This window comes from Epinephelus fuscoguttatus, linkage group LG10 (genome assembly GCF_011397635.1).
Source record: "Epinephelus fuscoguttatus linkage group LG10, E.fuscoguttatus.final_Chr_v1".
NCBI classification, from domain to species: domain Eukaryota; kingdom Metazoa; phylum Chordata; class Actinopteri; order Perciformes; family Serranidae; genus Epinephelus; species Epinephelus fuscoguttatus.
This window is the reverse complement of record NC_064761.1, coordinates 28,515,491-28,536,651: the sequence shown is the minus strand read 5'-3', so window position 1 is coordinate 28,536,651 and position 21,161 is coordinate 28,515,491. Positions and strand designations below refer to the sequence as shown.

General features: G+C 40.0%; 1 protein-coding gene across 1 annotated transcript; it reads left to right on the top strand.

Moving 5' to 3' along the window:
• Positions 1–691: 691 nt before the first annotated feature.
• Positions 692–17,119, top strand: slc1a6 (solute carrier family 1 member 6). The gene is made up of 12 exons (XM_049587373.1): positions 692–1,093; positions 1,215–1,296; positions 7,491–7,757; positions 7,871–8,008; positions 8,101–8,308; positions 10,436–10,478; positions 10,699–10,827; positions 11,004–11,188; positions 12,523–12,756; positions 12,931–13,125; positions 14,854–14,988; positions 15,275–17,119. Exons 3-12 carry the CDS (start codon positions 7,535–7,537, stop codon positions 15,471–15,473), a joined length of 1,689 nt encoding a protein of 562 aa, XP_049443330.1. The 5' UTR covers positions 692–1,093; positions 1,215–1,296; positions 7,491–7,534; the 3' UTR covers positions 15,474–17,119.
• Positions 17,120–21,161: the final 4,042 nt, after the last annotated feature.

Genomic DNA, 21,161 nt, shown 5'->3' with positions numbered 1-21,161 from the left:
TTTAGAGTTCATGACGTGCTGTAAAGTTTAGTCGATTCAGAACGCACATTAAACATGGCTTAATAGAGACAATTTCAAACACAAGTACACAAATCAGCTTCACTGTAACTCGCAGCATTTACAGTCAAGCACTTGTCTTTATCTGGACACATTTTCCCCACAAATACAACATGCTAATGTTATTAGCACAAGCCTATGGCATTTTACATTGTATAAATTAGCCTAGCTGCTAACGTACCTTTCCTCTACTCATATAAAACCAGGGACAACAGCAACATTTAACAAAGGTAACGGCGCACAATTTGGCTCCATTACAACTCACAACATTCCCTGACAGTAATGCACAGTTTCCTTTCTGTCTGTGCAAACCCAGTAGTAGCTACCTATAACCTGCACTTGCCGAATCATTTCCTCTTAGACAGTTTGAATATGTGTGTTAATAAAAAAAAAATATGGTGCAGCTTTTTTCAGTTGGTGGTAGGCTTCATGCATATCAATGCAACTTTAGTGAACATGATGAGTGGGTGTAAGAGTGGGGAGCTGCAGCTGGGTGCCAAAGGGTTACAAACACGAGTTCCCCAGAGTTGTTCAGAGCAGTGAGTGAGTGAGTGAGCAGTGAGTACTACTGAGTGTGTGTACTGCAGGCTCCTTCAGGACCCAAGGTCATTGTGCAGTAAGCATCATGGGTGCAGGTACCAATGTGTGGCCCCATCATGTAGCTGGTTAATGACGTCATCATTCATTTCTTGAAACATTTCTTTTACTATGAAAGAGAGCAGTCGGGTGTATTTCACACAGGCTTCATCGCTGTGGACGGGCAGCAGGTGGTTTATCTTGTGTTTTTCCTCCTCTCTCGTGAAGGATCCTTAACCTCTCCTCCTCCCACGCGGACCTCCCAGGCGCTCCGCGGCGCCGGAGGCTGCACGGACGCGCACAAGCTGCTTGATAGTAAAAAACGGCAGATACAGTGAGAGTGAAATTGATGAGAGGAGATACAGTGTGTGGGCAACAGCAGTTCATTATCAGCTGCGTGGTGGAGAGACAGGGAGAGAGAGCCACATGACGGTGTGAGGAGCGTCTTGGACGGACAGAGGTGTGTAAGATTTGATTTGTAATTAGTCGTGTTTGGAGCCGGTTAATGAATGAAACTAACTGACAGGGGGTGAGTCAAAGTTCTGTTTAAAATTGTAAAGTTTGAATTCCTGTTTTTGCAGCGTCTTCAGGAGGACAAGCAGCTGAAGGAGGAAGGATCTGTCTCCTCATGACGGCTTGACACAACTCAAGGCAGCGAACAGGGTATCTCATTTTATCTCCTCTTTCTTTGGTGGCAAGTTTAATGTAGATGAAGCATTTTCATAAGATTTTGCATCTATCTATCTATCTATCTACCTATCTATCTGACCACAACTTAAAGGGATATTCCAACAATTCAGTAATCCACATTCATAAAGTTTGGGTAGTTGTGACATGGAGATTTGAAAATGAATGAATCAAAATCAGTATAGTCATATATCTTGACTTATACCTCCTGTTCATACATGCCAGTCTTGCCTATAATGAGCTGTGAAGCTTACAGGTGGGTTGACCATTGATGACATTTACTCCGGTCTGATTAGACAGCTACCGTGCTACTATCAGCTTTTGATTGTCATTTCTGTTGTTGGTGACACGGTGCTGCTGTGGTTAGCATTGTCACCTCACAGCAAGAGGGTTCCTGGTTCAAACCCAGAGTGGGGGAGCCCCTCTGTATGGAGTACGTATGTTCTCCTTGTGTCAGCGTGTTTTCTCCAGGTACTCCGGCTTCCTCCCACAGTCCAAAGACATGCAGGTTAGTTGGTGACTCTAAATTGTCCATAGATGTGAATGCGAGTGTGAATGGTTGTCTGTCTCTATGTGTCAGCCCTGTGATAGTCTGGTGACCTGTCCAGGGTGAACCCCGACTCTCACCCACTTTATGAGAGTGCTGCTTGATACTCTAACTTCCATTGAGCTCTGGGTTATTTTGGAACTCCCTGTGAGTATCTGTTAAACCGGCTGCTCAGTAGGTCGTACACTCCTTCTGTCCATATGGTGAGGTATCCTTGGCCAGCTCCTTGCTCGGTAGCTTACTGCCATTGGTGTGTGTGTGTGTGTGTGTGTGGTGTGTGAATGGGTAGATGACATGCAAAGCTGTAAAGTGCTTTGGGTAAAAGTACTATATAAATGAAATACATTTACCATTGAAAGGTCTAGTGCGTAGAATTTAGTGGCATCTAGTGGTGAGCAGTGTTTGGCTCATTACTCAAAAAATGTAATATATTACTCATTACTCTATTTTTCTTTTATATTACGTTACTTTTTTCAAGGCTGCCTGACTAACAATATTCCTAGTCCACCAATAGTCGTCATTTAGCGCCATTAGTCAACTAGTTGCCCGCATGTTTACGATTTTAATTTAATTATTAAATTACATATTTTAGATGGGGCAACACAATGGTTTGAGTTGAAGGTGTGAGAAAGAATAGTATCAGTAACATTGTTAACACTGTGCTACATTACAGAGAAATACAAAACCGTACTAATGAACCTTCATTAATATAGGCCTATATTTTATCTACAAGTGCACGTCACACACTGAGCGGGCCGCCTGTTAATGACGTTGTCGGCAAAGCAGTAATGATTGTGCTAAGTGGCTAATGGGCATGTAGCTACTTCCATGTTTCAGATGACACGTCATGTTTGTAGTCGACCAATGATGTTTGCCTGCAGAGGATGTAGTACCATATTTATTTTTGAAGATACAAGTTATTGTGTTACTGTCAGATTTTTGTTGGTGTATGCTGAAAATTTATTAGTCATACTTCAGCCAAGGCGTAGTCTTCAATTAAGCTTCGGAGCCTGCATATAGCTTAACCCGTGAACACACTACCATAAATCAACATTTAGTCGCCAGTGTGGATCAAGCTCCAAAAACACTGAATCCTACAACTTCTGCTCAGAAAACATTACACTGCTGAATAGTTCTCTTTGTGAAGACTAAACTGATCGCCTTTTTGTAAAACTATTCACACACAAAACCAAAGATTTTGGTCATGAACAGAATTGTGTACAAAGTGTACAGGGGAGTGGATCCATAGTGTGAGAAAAGTTTGTTGAAGGGATGGAAACTAGATGGATGGGTCTGACTTTGATGGACTTTTCATACAGTTCAGTGTGCGTGTGTGTGTGTGTGCGTGTGGAGGTGTGATAAGGTCAGGCCATATGAGTGGCCTTTTCATGTCTGTCTGCTTATGAGACCAGAGCAGTGAGACGCCCTGTCATTGTGCCGCTCTGCTCGGGACGCTCTCACCCACTGTCCTGACTCTCTGTTAGCTGAGACCTTGACTTTGACCGGACTATCTGACACCATGAGTGGTGAGTAACGGTAGTCTGCAAAGCTTAGAAGCTTCTTCTAACTCTATATTTGTGTGTTTATGTGGAGAATATGTGGAGATTTTCACACATTTCTGGCAGCACATACGTTTTTTTTCTGATTATGAAGGAACAAGTCTTGTTTTATGAAATGCTTTGTGCATAAAATGAATCAACTGATAAGTTATGTGTGTGATCCTTTTAGAGTACCATTATTGTGATGCAGCGGTGCAGATAAAAAAACGTGACAGACTGTTGTACAGAATTATAAAGGTATCTGTAACAGCTGGAGAAGAGATCCCTGTGTGCTCGTATACTTTAACATGGCAGTCTGAAGTGACTTTCTGTTGAGGTGTGAAATTTGCTCTGCCTTACAAGCTGCATGCCGCTCTAAGAAACTGACACTGAGTTCAATTTTAAAATGTTTGCCAGTCATAAGATGTGTTGTTGGATCAGTTTATCCATCTCAGGGTAATTGATCACTATTATAGACCCCAGTGTCCTTGCTCTTGGTTTAATGTTTAAATGTTTATCACTGGTCTGTTCTCATTTATTGGTGGATGGTTGGGTTGTCAGACAGGGCTGTTGGTGGCTGCTTTGCCATGGTACTGACAGTGCAGCTGCTCAAATGAAACTCAGTGACATAATATGTAATAAAACAGTGCAATACAGTGGATAGACAGTTAAAATTGCAGCTGTTTACTCAGGCTGTGAAAAGAATATGGCATTTCAAATAGAAACATTTGGCAGTGTTTCTGTTCATTTTTCAACAACTTAAATAACAAGTAGCTCACAGTGTTGGCCTGGTGGTAGTATATCATTTTTTTGACATTATATCACATTTTTTTTCCATGAAGAAAACACCAAAGTCACACAATAGCTCAAACTAACAGATCTAGGCATTGTAGACCAGCAGCTCACGTGTTCAGCAAGATAAAATTAGTGTTTTTGTCAATGAGTCTGGCTTTGAAGAGAGCGTAGACTACGTTTTGCTTTCCGTTTAGTTTCCCGTCTGAAAGGCCTTTCTGTTTGGGAAGTACTTAGTAAGGATAGACCGATACATCGGCCGGGCGATATATCGGGCCGATATTTGAGTTTTTTACTTGTATCAGTATCGGCCGATATGTGCGTAGGTTCGCGGATTTATTTTTCCCTGGCATGATTTACAGACAGGCATCCACGGGCAGCTCTGTGTTGCCGGAAGACCCTGCAGCGCACATGCAGCGAATCCTACTGTGTACAGTAGTTGTTGTTTTATTTATGCTTCAGCTTAAATATGTGTTTATTTTATAAAGACATTACTGGAAGATTTAAGAGCACTGAACTCTTTGTTTTATTTGAATGTATAATCATAATAATAATATTCTATCTGTTCTACCTCAACTTTCCATCTTGTTTTAGTATTTTTTACTGTTCAATAAATGTTTCTTATTTTAAACTTGAGACCTGTAATATTTGTTATCATTGTGTCATTTTTTTGATGTAAATTGAGGGAGCAAAAGCAGTATCGGCCCCAAATATCGGCTCAAGAAAATCGTCAGTCCATAATCGGTCATCGGCTAAAAATCCATATCGGTCTATCCCTAGTACTTAGCATACAGCTAGATATATGAGACTTGGATTATACTGTATGAGTTGTGTGTTTGTAAACAGATGTTTTGATATAGTTTTGCTGTCTTTACATGTGGCCCCCTATGACCTCAATTCATCAAAAAATTTCCCAGTTTTTGGATTTTTTGTTCGACAAAAGGCATGCAAGAATTTCTTCATAAATTCAACATAACATGGGGTGACTTACTGATACACAAATCATCATTTGGGAGGTGAAGTATTCCTTTAACCCCTACGCAATTGGAGGCAATGATACTTAAATATTCAATATTATATTTAGGTATTAACAAATCTATTGAATGACTGATATCAAAGCTGCGTTTAGTTGTGGGCGTGATTAAAATGATATACTGTGCTCATCATGTTGTCCAATGAGAAATGATCAGAAACAGAAATTGTGAGTGATGCAGATGAATGCTCTGCTGTATACTTTAAGTTATAATTACTTAAATCAGTATATAAGATATGAATAAGCGTGGTTGTGCTCTGTCTTTATGTTAAGCAGCTGATGTTTTCACAGTTTAATTCCCCCTCTAAGGCTTCATTGTTTCTTTACTGTCTTCTTTACTGTATATAATGTCATGCACAGAGCATGATGTTACATTTTGTCATCATAAGCGGTAGCCCATCTCAATGCAAATGTAGAGCTGTTGAAACCAGAGAGGTAATGGAGAAGTGTATGAATTCATTAATCCGCCTTTTCAGCTCTCAGAAATGTTGAAATAGGATCATCAGGATGAGATCTGTTGTAAAACACTGTGACTGTGTGATGTTTCCTCTTGTGCTACAGTTACACACACACTCACGCACACACTCATTCACTTATTGTTGGCAGTTAAGTGTGAGCAGTGCTGTGCCCGAGCTGATTATTCTGCATCTGACAGCGAGCTAAATAATGGGCCTGGATTATCTAGAGGTCATTTCATAACCTGCGCAACAATGGGTCTTTTACCTCATATGTATGACTTATAGATAAACCTCCAAACAATGGACAAAAGAAAATCAATAGACAAACAGAATAGATGAAGTCTTTGGACACCGTATGGTGAGTGTTTATCCTCCAGGGAGGAATATAAATATAAATGTGCTGTATCTCAGAGTAGCCATATTGTAAAGGAGAAGCCAGTGAAGTGGCTGGCTGTGTACCATATTGCTCTTTGAGTGCAGGTCTGTTTGCAGAGGGGGATCCAGAGGAAATGTAGATGAACAACCTAGATAGATAAGGAGAAGTGAAATCAACAGCCACGTGCTACACACAGAAACAGACGCTTTGTTTTGCTCAGCAGAAGGAAACACGGTAAGACCAAAGAAGCTCAGTGTTGTTACTATCTAAACTTACTGAAGTATTATCACAGTAAAGATTTAGAAACATAGTGCTAATATTTACTTAGTCGCTAGAGTACAAAAAAGGCAGCTTTAGTGGCGTGATTATTAGGGAAGCAGAACTACACGTGTGGCTCGCCTCATATTCAAGGTCATGCAGTGTAATTTAAAGTTTATCAGGCGCTCTGTGTACATTCCCTTATGTACAGTATTTATTCTGGTATACATCTATAAGTGTAACATTTTTACTGTTCATTGCCTGCACAAAATCAGTTTTATTCATAATATTGATCACCCAGATGAAACCACTCCGTATTTTACAATATGAGGTCAGGTGTTTTTACCTCTGATGCCTCTGATTTTAACCACTTTAATTATATATTTTCATTACAGCAGTAATAAAATAAAGAAATAGGATGTTGTTACTGATCATTTTCCCTCCATTTTTCTGGCAGTTATATGAGTCATTTCTGAGTCATGACTCAGTCTATAACGGACTATTACAGGAACTGAAATTGGAGTAGAGATTATCGATTAACCTGTTGGTTATCTCAATTAATTTTTAAACCATTTAGTCTATAAAAAGTCTTAAAATTGTGTAAAAATATTCGTCATAATTTCCCAGCTCAGTGTGATGTCTTCTAAATGCTTGCTCATCCAGTAAAATACCAAATATATTTATTATACAATGGTACAAGACAGACAAAAAACAGTGTATCTTCACATTAGATTATTTATTTTAAAAGAATGGTGTTTACTTTTTAAGTAAAATATCTGAACGTTTCCAAAAATAATGCCATATGCATGATAAAGTGAGTCCACTCTGTCTTCACATATTAAATGCCCTGCATAGTTATGTGTTTTACACCATGAGCTTTAACTCTGACTGTTGTGTCATAGCTTGGCTCGGCCCTGATAGTCTTCTAAACACAGCAGTAAACACAACACCATTTGATGTGACTCGTCCTCCTGTTTACGCTTGGTAATTTTCCATCATCTGTTTTCAGTTTGACAGCGGATGCTTTGGTGCCTGTTGGACAATATCAGTGTGTGTGGACATTCTTCATATCCATTTAAGGCATCCTAACCCTGCCAAACACTGCACATGAGTAAAAACCTAACGTGTGATTGATTATGTCTCCCTATGTCGTCCTCTCCCTGCTTAGTTTCCCACGAGACCTGCCTCCTGGACCAGGTGCTGGAGCTGATTATGAACGAGAAGCCCCCCACCAGTGCTAGTCTTTTCCTGAACGAGGAAGCGGACAAACCCCCCCTGCCAGAGAGAGGAGACTTGAGGAGACGCTTACGCAGGGCCATGGAGAAGAGAGCCAGCAGCATGAAGGAGAGGATGGGCTCCATCAGTCGTGACAGCGTCAAAGGTTTCCTCAAGAGGAACCTGTTCGTTCTGTTCACTGTCGCCGCCGTGGCTGTAGGTGGGTGAACACGGAAACCACATAGGGGTTTAAATCTGTTTTCTCTGCTGTCACTTGACTTGATTTGATTTTGTGTACATTTGTGCTTTTGTGGTTTTATGCAAATGTATCAGGGGTAATCCTGGGCTTTGCTCTACGCCCCCTCAACCTGTCCCTGAGGGAGATCAAGCACTTTGCCTTTCCAGGGGAGCTGCTAATGAGAATGCTACAGATGCTGGTGCTGCCTCTAATCGTCTCCAGTCTGGTCACAGGTTGGCATTTAACAAGCACAAACACCTTCATGACGAAATCTACACTTGCAGCAAACCTGATTACATTCTCATATTAATTTCCTCTGTCTCAGGTATTTCCTCCTTGGACAGCAAAGCGTCAGGTAAGATGGGTATGCGCGCAGTGGTGTACTACATGGTGACCACCCTGATTGCCGTGTTCATCGGCATTGTCACGGTGATAATCATCCGGCCGGGGAAAGGCAGCAGGGACGGTCCTGTGGCCAACAGCGGGAACATAGAGCCGGTTCAAGCTACTGATGCTTTCCTGGATCTCATCAGGTAACAGCTCAGATAGTTTTCTTTACTTACGTGTGAATTAACAGATCTAATGAATGTTGATGAACAGATTGAATTTAATATTTATAATTATGTTTTCATTAGTTCATAATCACCTGAAACCAAGAATCTTTGTGTTTCCATCAGCTTAAAATGAGCCCCTCATATCTACAGCCATGTTGCACCACCATGTTTCTACAGTAGCCCATAACGGACAAAACAAATGCTGGCTCAAGAAAGGACCTTTTGTGTTTTTACACTGAGGTGGCAGATTGAATTTGGTAACGTGAATGCACCTGAAGGCTGACACATTTAGGAGGGGAGGGGTATTCAGTTAGTTACAATCTGCAACCCCACCACTAGATGCCACTAAATCCTTCAGACTGGACCTTTAAACCAATAGTTTGACATTTTGGAAAAAGCCAAGGGTTAGATAAGAAGATCAATACCACTCTTATAGCTATGCTTAATATGACGCTACAACCAGTTAGCTTACCTTAGTAGTGGCTAAGGGATAGTCTGGCACGGAACATCACAAACCACACATAATTGTTTTCATACTTTGTTTCTGGACAGACTATAAAATTGAGTTGATCTGAAACACACACACACATTAAACATGGCTTAAGAGCGAAACACAAGTACACAAATTGCCTTCATTATAACTCGCAGGATTTTGAGACAAAGCACTTATCTTTTGCTGGACACATTTTCCACACAAATACAACATGCTAATGTTATTAGCACGAACCTATGTCACTTTACATTGTATAAATTAGCTTAGCGGATAGTTTTCCTCTACTCATATGAAGCCAGAGACAACAGCAACATTTTACCAAGGTAATGTTACAAAATTCGGCTCCATTACAACTCACAAGATTAACCGACAAAACAGCTGTCTTATACTAAATGCGTTTTCCAAATAAATACAACATGCTAACGTTATTAGCACAAGCTAGTGTGTATAAGGCACTTTACATATAAATTAGCCTAGCGACCAGCGGGGATTTCCTCTACCCATATGAAGCCAGGATAACAAACTTATGGTATTAATTTTGCAATGTCCTCTACAATACAGCGTGATGTTCATTTTGTATATTATGGTCTCATTCAGGGTTAAATAAACAATAAAGCATGATATGCTTTAGCGAAGGAATACTCAGCTTGCTTTGCTCAGAGGATACTTTTGCAAAATGACAGTAGGCCTATGCCAAAGGCCAGTTAATAAACACACAATAATAATATTTTTACCTTTTGTAATGGAAATTATTAATTTAATTGAAAGGTAATCAACAATACAGTAATGAAAATATTTAGGCCTCTGTACTGTGTGCCACAAAGCACACAGTACAGTTTCTTTCTTTTTTGATCAGTGGGCCTATAGCGGTTTAATTGGAGTATGCTTTTGGGCATGGCTACATTGTGAATGACAAGTCATTACCGTGCAACCTGTCGATCAGGATTCTATCCACTCTTCCAAATACGGTCGCCTCTGGCTCCAAAAACCAAGATGGCACAACCAAAATGTCAAACTTGAAGCTTCAAAATAGAAGTTTACCAACCGTTTGTGATGTACATTTACTTCTTTAATACAGTTAATGGGTAGTCTCTATATACAGACTCTACATTCAGTGAATGTAGAGTCTGTAGGCAAACCCCGGAGATCTTGCCTCCGGAAGAAGAGCGGAAGAGTCCTGGTTTCCGATGCTAGGCTGTTTGTAGTACACGTGATATTGATCAATCACGTTTGAGCTGGCTGCAGTTGTTGCCAGGTTAAAAGCTCTGTGCATTGAACTAACAAGGCTGAACATAATCGGCGTCACTGCAAACTCTGAATCCATCACAATGGTTCAGCATATTTACTTTACGGAAATTTACAGAAATTCGCCTCCTACGCCCAAATCAAACCGGAATGCCAAAAAATCGGGGGTCTGCCCCCAGAGGCTGTATCGCCGTCTGCCGGAAGTCAGACGCCGAATACAGCTGATGGGTTCCGAGAATGAATTATGGGTTACTGAGAAGCATCTTGTAGTGTTGCAAAACTTGCAACCTGCTGTGACTTATCGTGGTTTTTCTTTATACAAACATGAGCACAAATCTAATAATTTTCTCTATTCTTTTTTATCACAGGAACATGTTTCCTCCCAATCTGGTAGAGGCTTGTTTCAAGCAGGTGAGGATTTCTTTTCCCATCACTCAATATGATATTAATACTATTTCATTTAGTCATTTTATTATCATGTTTAAAAACTGGAAACACAAACATTTAATATAACACAACTCCCATCATCCTCCTTACTACATCAGAAACAAACATTGTCAGAAACTTGAACACCCAAACTTAATTATGCTGAGTATTTTTTGCTTGTTTCATTTCATGCTCTCTTTTGCAGTATAAAACTGTGTACAAGAAAACTGTGCACATAAGAAACGTGACAGTGGCCCTTAATCTCACAGACTCTCTCAACGTGACAGAGTCTAACCTGAGCGTGAACCTCAGCAGGGTGCTGCACACCATACAGGTGGGTGACATCTCCTCTGGGGGAAACAACACAGATCTAAGGGGGAAGGAAAACAGTTGTAAACCTGTCCTTATCCACTCACTGGTGCTCCGTTAATCCATTGATAGTTTGTCTTCTCCTTTTACCTAATCAGAAATTCATATAATGTTTCTTTACACATACTTAATATACAACAGGAGACAGTGGAGGAGACTGTCCCTGTGTCCGGCTCCTCCAACGGAGTGAACGCTCTGGGTTTGGTGGTTTTCTCCATGTGCTTCGGTCTGGTCATTGGCAACATGAAGCAGCAGGGTCAGGCCCTCAGGGACTTCTTTGACTGCCTCAATGAAGCCATCATGAGGCTGGTGTCCATCATCATCTGGTCAGTAAAGACATTTCATTGGCAGTTTCAATACCTTGTTTTTAAGACACATTGACTCTGTGCTATGATAACAAAATTTGACCTGACATGGCCTGATTATCCTCTTAAAACCCAGCTGACTCACTGTTTTCTCAGTCAACATTTTCAAACCCACAGAACCAGTGATCCCAAAGTTTCCCAAAGTTGATAAATATAATGTTCCATTTTGATGGAAAGCCATAAAAATATGTGGGTTGAACATTTTAAATATATAGTTACATATACAGAATCAACAAACAAGCTTGAACAAGCTGATACAGAATGTACTATAGATCAGTGGTTCCCAACTGGTGCAGCCATGGGTTCCAGATTCCTCCTTAGTCATTAGTTCAGGGTCCACACATTTTAATATATTCAAAGTCAAACTTGCACTTGGCCATGTCGTCAAGCTAGTTTGCTGTCTCTGCTAAGTAGCTGTCAGTCACTCACTCTACAGCAGGAAAACAGCACTTCAAAATAAAAGCTATGTGCCAGAAATTCACTGTACTTCAAAATGTGAAGTAGTTTTTTACAAATCTGACATGTTCTTGAGTCACTTGCCGTCCATTCAGAATGGACCCACGACCCACTTTTGGACCGTGACCCACCTGTTGGGAACCACTGCTAGAGGTGATACTGTCAGACACAGTGAAAATAAAATCTATCGTCTTTCAATTTAAAATTAATTAGGGGAAAAAAATAGATAACAGGGAAATTAGTTGTTTCAGGGCTTCCCCTCATGCCTCTACAGTGAACGAAGAATCCAAAAAAACAGAGAAAATTCGTAGAGGTTCGCAATTAACAACAGCAAAACCATATTAAAAAGTCAACACAACTCATGCCGTATAATCCAAGTCTCAGTACTTCTAAAACATAAGTCCTTTTCTGACGACTGCGTCAATAAGTAATTTGTGTTATTGTGTGACTTTGGGGAGTCTGAATTAACCTTTTAAAACACCAAAGTCACACAATAACATAAACAAACTACTGACTGAGGCAGTGGTGGACCAGCATCTTATGTATTCAGCAAGGTAAAATGACTGTTTTTGTCAAAGGAGTCGAGCTGGGAAAAGACCATAAATTAAATTTCACTTTCTCTTTCAGTTCTCCATTTGAAAGGGGCTTTCTGTCTGGGAAGTACTGATCATATGACTACATAAATGAAACTTGGATTATACTGCACGAGTTGTGTGAGAGTTTGTAAATGGATGTTTTGATTTAGTTTTACTGTTGTTAAATGTGGACCCTTATGGCTTCTCCATTTTTGGATCCTCTGTCTCTCTCTCTTCCTCATACACAATCATCTCATCCCTCAGGTATGCTCCAGTCGGCATCCTGTTCCTGATTGCAGGGAAGATTGTAGAAATGAAGAACCTGGCAGAGGTGGGAGGCCAGCTGGGAATGTACATGGTGTCGGTCATTGTGGGTCTCCTCATCCACGGCCTCTTTGTCCTGCCGCTGCTTTACTTCATGGTAACCAGGAGGAATCCCTTCACCTTCATCGGTGGTCTGCTGCAGGCGCTCATCACTGCGCTGGGAACCTCATCGAGGTGAATGTCATCCTCTGTCCCACTGTCTTATTACCTATAGTATAACAGGGCCTAAATTACAGTAACACAGTCACTATATGCTATATTATGGCACTTAAATCAATGGGGAATACTGTGTATTATATTTCTTTGTGTGTCTGAATGACTACATCTCTCTCTTCCTGCATACTGCAGCTCTGCCACCCTGCCCATCACCTTCCGCTGCCTGGAGGAGAACAACCGTGTGGATAAACGAGTGACACGTTTCGTCCTCCCTGTAGGTGCCACCATCAACATGGATGGTACCGCCCTCTACGAGGCTGTGGCAGCCATCTTTATTGCTCAAGTCAATGACATGGACCTAAACTTTGGTCAGATTCTCACCATCAGGTAACCTTAAGTTAGTTTTGGTTTTCACCATAGACACAAACACCGTTAATGTTGGAGAGCCCAAAATGTCAACCTTTTCATTTCAACACTTTTTTATTTGAAATAAGTAAAATGCATAAACTAGTATGGCATGGTGACAAACTCACGTGTGCAGCTGTGAATCAGATGGAGTGTAGGGCTATGTTCTGGAGGCAGTATGTTTCAATGTAGCCTCGGTACATATTGAACCTGTTACTGTATCATCAGCAAATTTGTTGATATTTGGCCAGCACTAATAGTAGAAGAACCCACCTGAATCTCGGGTCAGTCTGTCAGCAGCTGAGTTGCATTATGGGTAATGTAGGCACCATGTTTGGACAAGGAAGAGAAATGCATGGGGGAAAAGAAGACAATATCTTTGGACCTGTTGCACAAGTTACGGCCCAGGCACACCAAACTGGCATCGAAGGTCAACTGTTGCATCGCCTCACGTTGCCTGTGTTTCAGCCAAAATGTTGGACTTAAACACACTGCAAAGAATACAGCCAACAGCCAACTAGCATGTATGTTTTGAGCCTGAGTGAGAGGAAATAACTATCCATAGCAGCAGGCGGTGATAGTCTGTATTCGACATTTAAAAAGAGGAACCAGAAGACAGACAGGACAGATTCAAGACACTAGTTAGCCAGTCAGCACATTTACAGCACAACCCAATGTTGAAGGAACAAATGATATTTACCGTGAGCTAGCAAACAAAAACACAAACATTACAAACTGTTCTTGCTAGAGAGCTCAATTGCAAAAAATAATGCAACATAACGAGTTTGTTTCCGTCTCATATCCTCTTGACTGTAGTTTTTTGTTTACGTTCCTCACTTTCTCTTCTTGTGTGCTGAGTGATTTTACTCACCAACACCCTATGTCCCTGCCAATGTCAATTCAACGTGCTGAATCGGTTGAAAAAAACGCCAAGGGCCGACTGCAAACGATGTGGGACACACACACTCAAAAAAAACAAAAAAATAGGGCAACAGACACTCACCAACGGCCCGACATTGACTGTCGGCTTGGTGTGTCCGGTCCCTTATGGACATGCAATGCTAAATTGATGGGAATACTATTTTACATCTTGTGGTGGTTTTCTCTGCAAAACCCAAAACAATTAACTGATACATAAACTATATATACACTGTGTAACGCCTCAGTTCATGCAGTCTCCTAATTTATTCATACCACCTTTCTCACTTTGCTCTGAATGCACAGTTCGTTTACAGAAATATTCTTCTGCATGAATTCACTGCTTCATGTTTATTACCACCTCACTCTAGTCGAGGATCAACATGTGATCATAGTTTATTTACACCATGATTCACCTGGTCAGCCTTTTAATTAACAGAGAAACTGTCCTTATGTATGAGTTTACTTCTATTGCTTAGTATTACACTAAATTATAGTATTATAATGTTAGTGTTAAGTAATTATAGTAATTTAGTAATTATAGTATTATACTGTTATACTTAAACGGTATGGTAATTTAGTATCATACTAATTTTTTATGATATAGCGCTCTTTAACAACTTTAAACAGTTAATAGAAAATATAGCTCGTAAATAATTTACATAATTTGTATAATTCCTCGTGCTTTTTTCACTCTACTACTCCCACCAGGAGTGCACATGTGCTGTTTGTTTGTTTCCCTTTTATTAAATGTCTTCACTCTCCTCTCCATCCCTCCCACCGCCCACTCAGTATCACAGCAACTGCTGCCAGCATCGGAGCAGCAGGCATCCCTCAGGCTGGCCTGGTTACCATGGTGATCGTATTGACATCGGTGGGACTGCCCACAGAGGACATTACACTGATCATCGCCGTGGATTGGTTCTTGTGAGTTCCCACTAAATGTCAGCTTGATGGGGATTGGTCTCTGTGCTATTCTGTGGGTCTGCCAGCCTAAATGTCATTGTAAAGCTTCAGAGAGCGCAGAGGTCCCACCACTACAAAGGTTACTGATGCATAATGCAGAGTCACAGATTAGACAGCCTGTGTTTAGAGGCACATTGATACACGTTGAGCTATGGGTGCTTTAATAACAGATATATGATAATGTGCTCCCTGTCTGTGCGTCTCTACAGTACCGTTTTTTCCCTGAGTCACTCTCTCGTCTCCACAGGGACCGCTTGCGTACCACCACCAATGTGCTGGGTGACTCGCTCGGGGCTGGCATCGTGGAATACCTTTCCCGTGGAGAGCTGCAGAGTCAGGATGCTGAGGTGTGCAACTCTGTAATCGAGGAGAATGAGAAGCCCTACCAGCTCATCTGTCAGGAAAACGACACACACAACCACCGCAACAGTGAGACCACAATGTGAAGACAACAGATACCACCTCGAGGGCTCCATGTACTCAAAGCATTTTAGCTAGCAAGGGTGCAGGGAAAGTCTTAGAAAACAGTAGTTCATGGTCAACTCAGCCAGTGTTCGAGGTTCGAAGATCAATTTTGCAGTTTCAGATGCACACTAACACCTTTCCTTAAATACTAAAAGTTCTTTGAAAACACAGAGCCTGGCCTGGGGTTGCTTGATGACAGGAAATAAGTACACACACTTTTTCAGAACAGCTACACAGCCAATGCCTACAAACTGATTTTTTGCCTGGAGTGCCAGTTATTTGGGGGCATTTTGCTGCTGAAGCTCAACATGTCAAAGACAGTTGAGAGTCATTTTTAAAACATCTTCAGCTTCATCACATTTTCAAAGATTTCTATGATTATGATCCATAAAATCAGAGCAGCATAAACTCCTTACCAGCATCAGTGTTAGAATACTCAGTATTACTGTAGAGAAACACCATCGTTCATCATTAAAATGTAAACCAGCTGATTTTCCTCTGTTGTGGATATGTAATCTGCATAATTTGGCTATTTCTGTTGCATGATTTAACAGTTTATACATGTTATTTCTTTTGTAAACACTCATTTTTGTCCGTCTTATTACGACTACCTCTAAAAGGACGTAGATATGGAGCTTCTACTGCGCTACACACACAAATAATCAATGGAGCATATCAGCAGGATGTAAATACATCAGTCTCAGACTTCGCCTTAGTCTTGTTATTAATATTTTTTATGTTATTTAAGTTTGCTTGCACAATTTAATTGTACTTTTTTAATGTACTTGACTGTTAAACACTGGAGAATGAGGTGAAAGAGAAGTTTTGCTACTCATTTTTTTTTTGAAGTTGATATATTTAAAGTGACTTGCTTAAACGTTTTTCACTCAGTGCTTTCTTATAAATATTATATTTGTGTGTATTTATCTTATTTGGTGCTATTGCTTTGAAATGACTGTACTGCTACATAAAAAAATCACAGAAATACCTGCAGTTTTATACTCTCTGTTCCTTTATGCTGAGTAATTATTCAGTTATCCTGTTAGAAAGAAAAATCAGAGAATGATCAGTTTCTTGTTTTTCCATTTCAAGGTTCAGTTTATCTTGTATTGGATCTATTATTGTTATAATTATTATTGATTTATAAAGTATAAATAACTGTAGTTTCAAGTTTCAAGACTGTTAGAGGACTTTTTGTTGGTGGTCACAAAAATGTGCATAACATCACTACGCCATTAAACCTGCCTGTCTGTGATTTCTGCTCTATAATTCACACTATCAACATTTCTTTTGTAATATTTTGACTGGAATAATATATTGCAAGCTAATGATTGATTTATTTTTGTTTTGTGAAAAGGTACTGTGAAAAAAGTTTGTGAATGCCTCAAGGAATTGAATGCACAGTTGCTTTATGCTTCTTGGTGTTGATAGTTTAGAGGACAATGTGGTGTTTAATTATGAAAGTTAAAAAGTTATACCATTTAAAGTTCTTCTGACACACTTTGATGCTCATGTCATGTCAGGTTTGACTTTAGTTTTGAAGCTCGGTGTTATTTCAGTAAAAAGTTCAACATTTTTGATGGACAGCTTATGAAAAAATGTGACGAATAAATGGCTCAGGAATTGAACTGTGATTCTCATTATTGTGTTTGTGGCTACCCCTGGTGGAGGATATTCTCCTGTCCAGAGGCTGCTGTTCACATGGGTCAAATTTAACATGAGAAAGAAAACTCTGTAATAATAATTGGACGGGTTTTATGTAAAAACGATATAATTTAAGTGTAAGTAGTTAAACAGAAAAAAAGTTTGTGTGCTTTTGTTTAAATGTCAAAACTTGTCGTCATTGTAGTGCCTCATGTTGCCTCCTTGTTATTTCTAAACAGATCCAAGTGTCACTCTGATGAATGCCCACAAAATTAGCTTCTTTTGTTTTCCTTATTTTCAGAGATAATACTCAGTGTATTTACTTAAAAAAAAAAAAAAAACAATGTCTAAAACTTCTTTCACTTACCTAAAAATATACTTACAAAAGTTGCTAAACAAGTTTAGCCAAGCTAGCCACTCTGTGGGGCTACACAGCAATGCTTTGAGCTAAATGCTAATCTCCCCCATGCTAAACTGCTCATTGTGACTATCTATATATACATATGTTTATTAGTATGCTAACTAAGATGATGAGCTAAGAACTAAGTTTAAAACTTCTTTCACTTAACCTACCTAAAAATACACTCACGAAAGTTACTAAACAAGTTTCTAGCCGCTCTAGCCAAGCTAGCCGCTCTGTGAGGTTACACGATGGTGCTTTGAGCTAAATGCTAACCTCCCCATGCTAAACTATACGACTACATTCTACTACATATACACACACATGATATAATGTATAATGTTAAACATACTCATCATCTTAGTTAGCATGCTAACAATTGCCATTGGCTAAGAACTAAATATTGTCATTAGTTTTAAATGTATTTGGGAACAAACCAAAAGCAGGGTCCTCTCTTCTTCATTCATTAAGTCTAATGAGAACTGCTCACTTTGCGCATGTGTCAAAAAAGTTACTAGCTTCTGGGTTTATTTCTTCTTTCCCACTGGCCTCACGCTGAACTTCCTGCTTGGCCCATAGTCTTAACATCATAATGACATCACACATTTTTAAATTGCTTTTCTAGACTTGAGGAAAGTTTTACAAATATAAAACCTCCATGGATCAAAAATTTTTAAGAGAGTGCTCCAGGGATGACTTTTTAGCGTCGCCCTGGTTCCCTCTTCAAAAAAAAAAACAATGGGATTTTTCCATTAGAATTTTGATTACTTCAGAAAATAAACTCTGTTGCAAACTACCGTTTATGATATGTACACTGTTCAGCAGAGATGGGACCAAGTCACACATGTGCAAGTCTCAAGTAAGTCTCAAGTCTTAACCTTCAAGTCTCAAGTAAGTCCCAAGTCATTTTTTCTTGGGTAAGTCAAGTCAAGTCACAGGTTATGTCAAGTCAAGTCAAGTCACCTTATTATTGTAATTTTACCTGCAGAATCTGATCTTAATAAAGTGAAAAGACAAGATATAAGTAACTGTCAGTAAACACTGACTTCATCGCTGCAATGTTTACTTTGCAGGGACGACCCCCATGCGTACGTGCGCGCACGCACACACACACACACACACACACACACACTAACCAAGGCAGCGGCCAAAATCACCCATTTAGCTCATTTCACCCTGTGTTGCTTGTTCATAAAACGTACAGCCGGTCTTGTGATGAACCGGTCGGAATGTTCGCTCACGTTTTCTGGGGTTAATGTTAGCAAATAAGTTAAATTAAAAAACAAGTTCCGCCAAACCGACCTACCCCACACCCCCGTATCGTATCAAGCTAACGTTAGCTAACTACCGACTAACCAGATAATATTAACAAATTGACAAGCACTTAATGGGCAGAATGGCTCTTCAAATGATGAACAAAGTTTGAAGTTGTCGCCTGGCTGTCCAAGATGTTTATGCCGCATGTCTTGCACTGTGCTGTTTGTCTTTTGCCATAATAATGGTAATTCCGAAAGCCGAAGACAATGACTCTCGGGACCCCTCCCACTGACATGTTGATGCCTATCTGATATAAGAGGGCCTGTTTCTCCAATAAACACGTAAGGTACGTAGAGAGGGCATGACTGATTGACAGGGTAGTGATCCAATCATGACAACGCCATTCTCTGCCTGCGCTCCTACCGGGTAATCGACATTATTTTTTAAATTAATGTATTGATTTTATATTCTAACCGAAAACATGATGTGAATAACACTCAAGTCATTCAAGTCATCATGTCTCAAGTCAAGTCCCAAGTCTTTAACTTCCAAGTCTGAGTCAAGTCTCAAGTCTTTTATTTTTTGTCAAGTCAAGTCACAAGTCATCAAAACAGTGACTCGAGTCGACTCGAGTCCAAGTCACAATGACTCGAGTCCCCATCTCTGCTGTTCAGCAAAATAATCTTCACAAATGAACACCATTTTTTGTACTTTTAGGATTTTCGAAGCCTAAATTCAATCGCCAGACGTAAAAAAAACGTTAGGTTATAAACTATACCGTGGTTGCATGAGCTAACGTTGCCACCACAACAAAGCTGAGAAGCCGTGTTTGGTGTAATGATGTTCTGTAGTCTCATTTAGCAAATTATTTGCAACTGCCTTTTTTAAGTCACGTAAAAGCCCCAAATATATGAATGGGGTATTTATTGACTTATTTTATGTTGCAGAAAAAACGTTAAAGTCTCTTTAGCTTGTGTTAACCACAGTCCGTATTTCAGGCATCTAACCAAAAACCCATTCAAAGAACTCATTGTCATTGAGATGAAGGAAGGCTGAGTGCTAAAACGTTAACTCACTTCAGAGTTTTAGGACTCGTTCCTTGGGCACTCTACAGAAAGAGTCATAATTTACCTTGTTGGCAGTTCAAGGTGTCCTTTCAACATTTTTTACAGACATCTCTTTAATATTGGTGGTCTACAAGCTTTTTGGGCAGCAGGGGATTTTTTTTGGCCACTGGGGGAATTTGGAAGCAAGGCTGAGCAGTGGTGCCATGTATAGTTCTCTACTACATCTGTGATTAAGCCAAAAATGTTCCGGGCATAAAAATTACCCAGATCATTTGGGTTTTATTTGGACATTTATTTAGATAATGGTGATTTAAGTATTCATTCTGGGAGGTTAAAACAAATTTCCACTGATTTACATACATCTTTTTCAGAATCTATGGGAAAATAGTATTTTTGGGCCCCATGGCATCAAGTTACAGTTTGGCCACTATATAAAATTGTTTTTTTAAAGTCTGGTGTGTATCCAGTTCTGCATCCATGGTGGATTCCTGCTCATCCTGCCTCCCTGCTCATCCTGCCTCTCTGTTCCTTTCTTCAGACACATCTGGTCATAAACTGTCCCCATCTGCCACAGCTATCTGCGTTTCAGCTTCCTTCTTCTCCTGCCGGACAGCATGGCTAAATAAAGTGCACAGTGTGGTAAGTAAGAAACGTAGACACACACTAGATACCCAGAAAAAAGACAATGAGGCAGCTTTTGTTATTACTTAAGATTAATTTATAAAATAGTTCACTTGAGATACTGTGTTTTAACATACAGTGCATTCTTCTACAATACAATACTTGTGTGCCTCACACACACAATTGAGCCCTCTAAGTTTTAACAGCCTTGCCATGTGGTGAATTGAATCATGAATACTTTGGCATAGTTTAGTGACGGACTATTGGTGGAAAAGACAGATGTAAACTGCAAATGCGTAGATATTTAAATCTCCTGTAGATGCCTGAGGGCCTCATTTTGAAAGATTGATTCAGGTTTCATGCTGAGTTTCTGAACAGTCAATATACAGAGTGGACAAAATATCAGGAACATTAGCTCTTTATGTAACACAGGAAGTTGTATCCAGGTGAAATCTCCTCTCTGATCCCGCTTTGACTTCACCTGTCTAACAGTCAAATACATCAGGTCGAAGCCTGAAGAAGGATTTTTAAAAGTTGATACAACTGGAACCTGAATCAGCCAAACAAAGTGCAAATCTATGTCAGAGAAATGTTTCCTGATATTCTGCACACTGTGGCGAAACCCCATCTTCTTTACTGTGTGCAGTGTTAGAAACACATTACTGAAGGTATACAAGTCA

Coding starts and splice junctions, on each gene's coding strand:
- slc1a6 (XM_049587373.1), top strand. CDS start 7,535: ATGAACGAGAAGCCCCCCACCAGTGCTAGTCTTTTCCTGAACGAGGAA. Junction 10,479..10,698: donor TAGAGGCTTGTTTCAAGCAG/GTGAGGATTTCT, acceptor TCTCTTTTGCAG/TATAAAACTGTGTACAAGAA. Junction 13,126..14,853: donor GGTCAGATTCTCACCATCAG/GTAACCTTAAGT, acceptor CCGCCCACTCAG/TATCACAGCAACTGCTGCCA.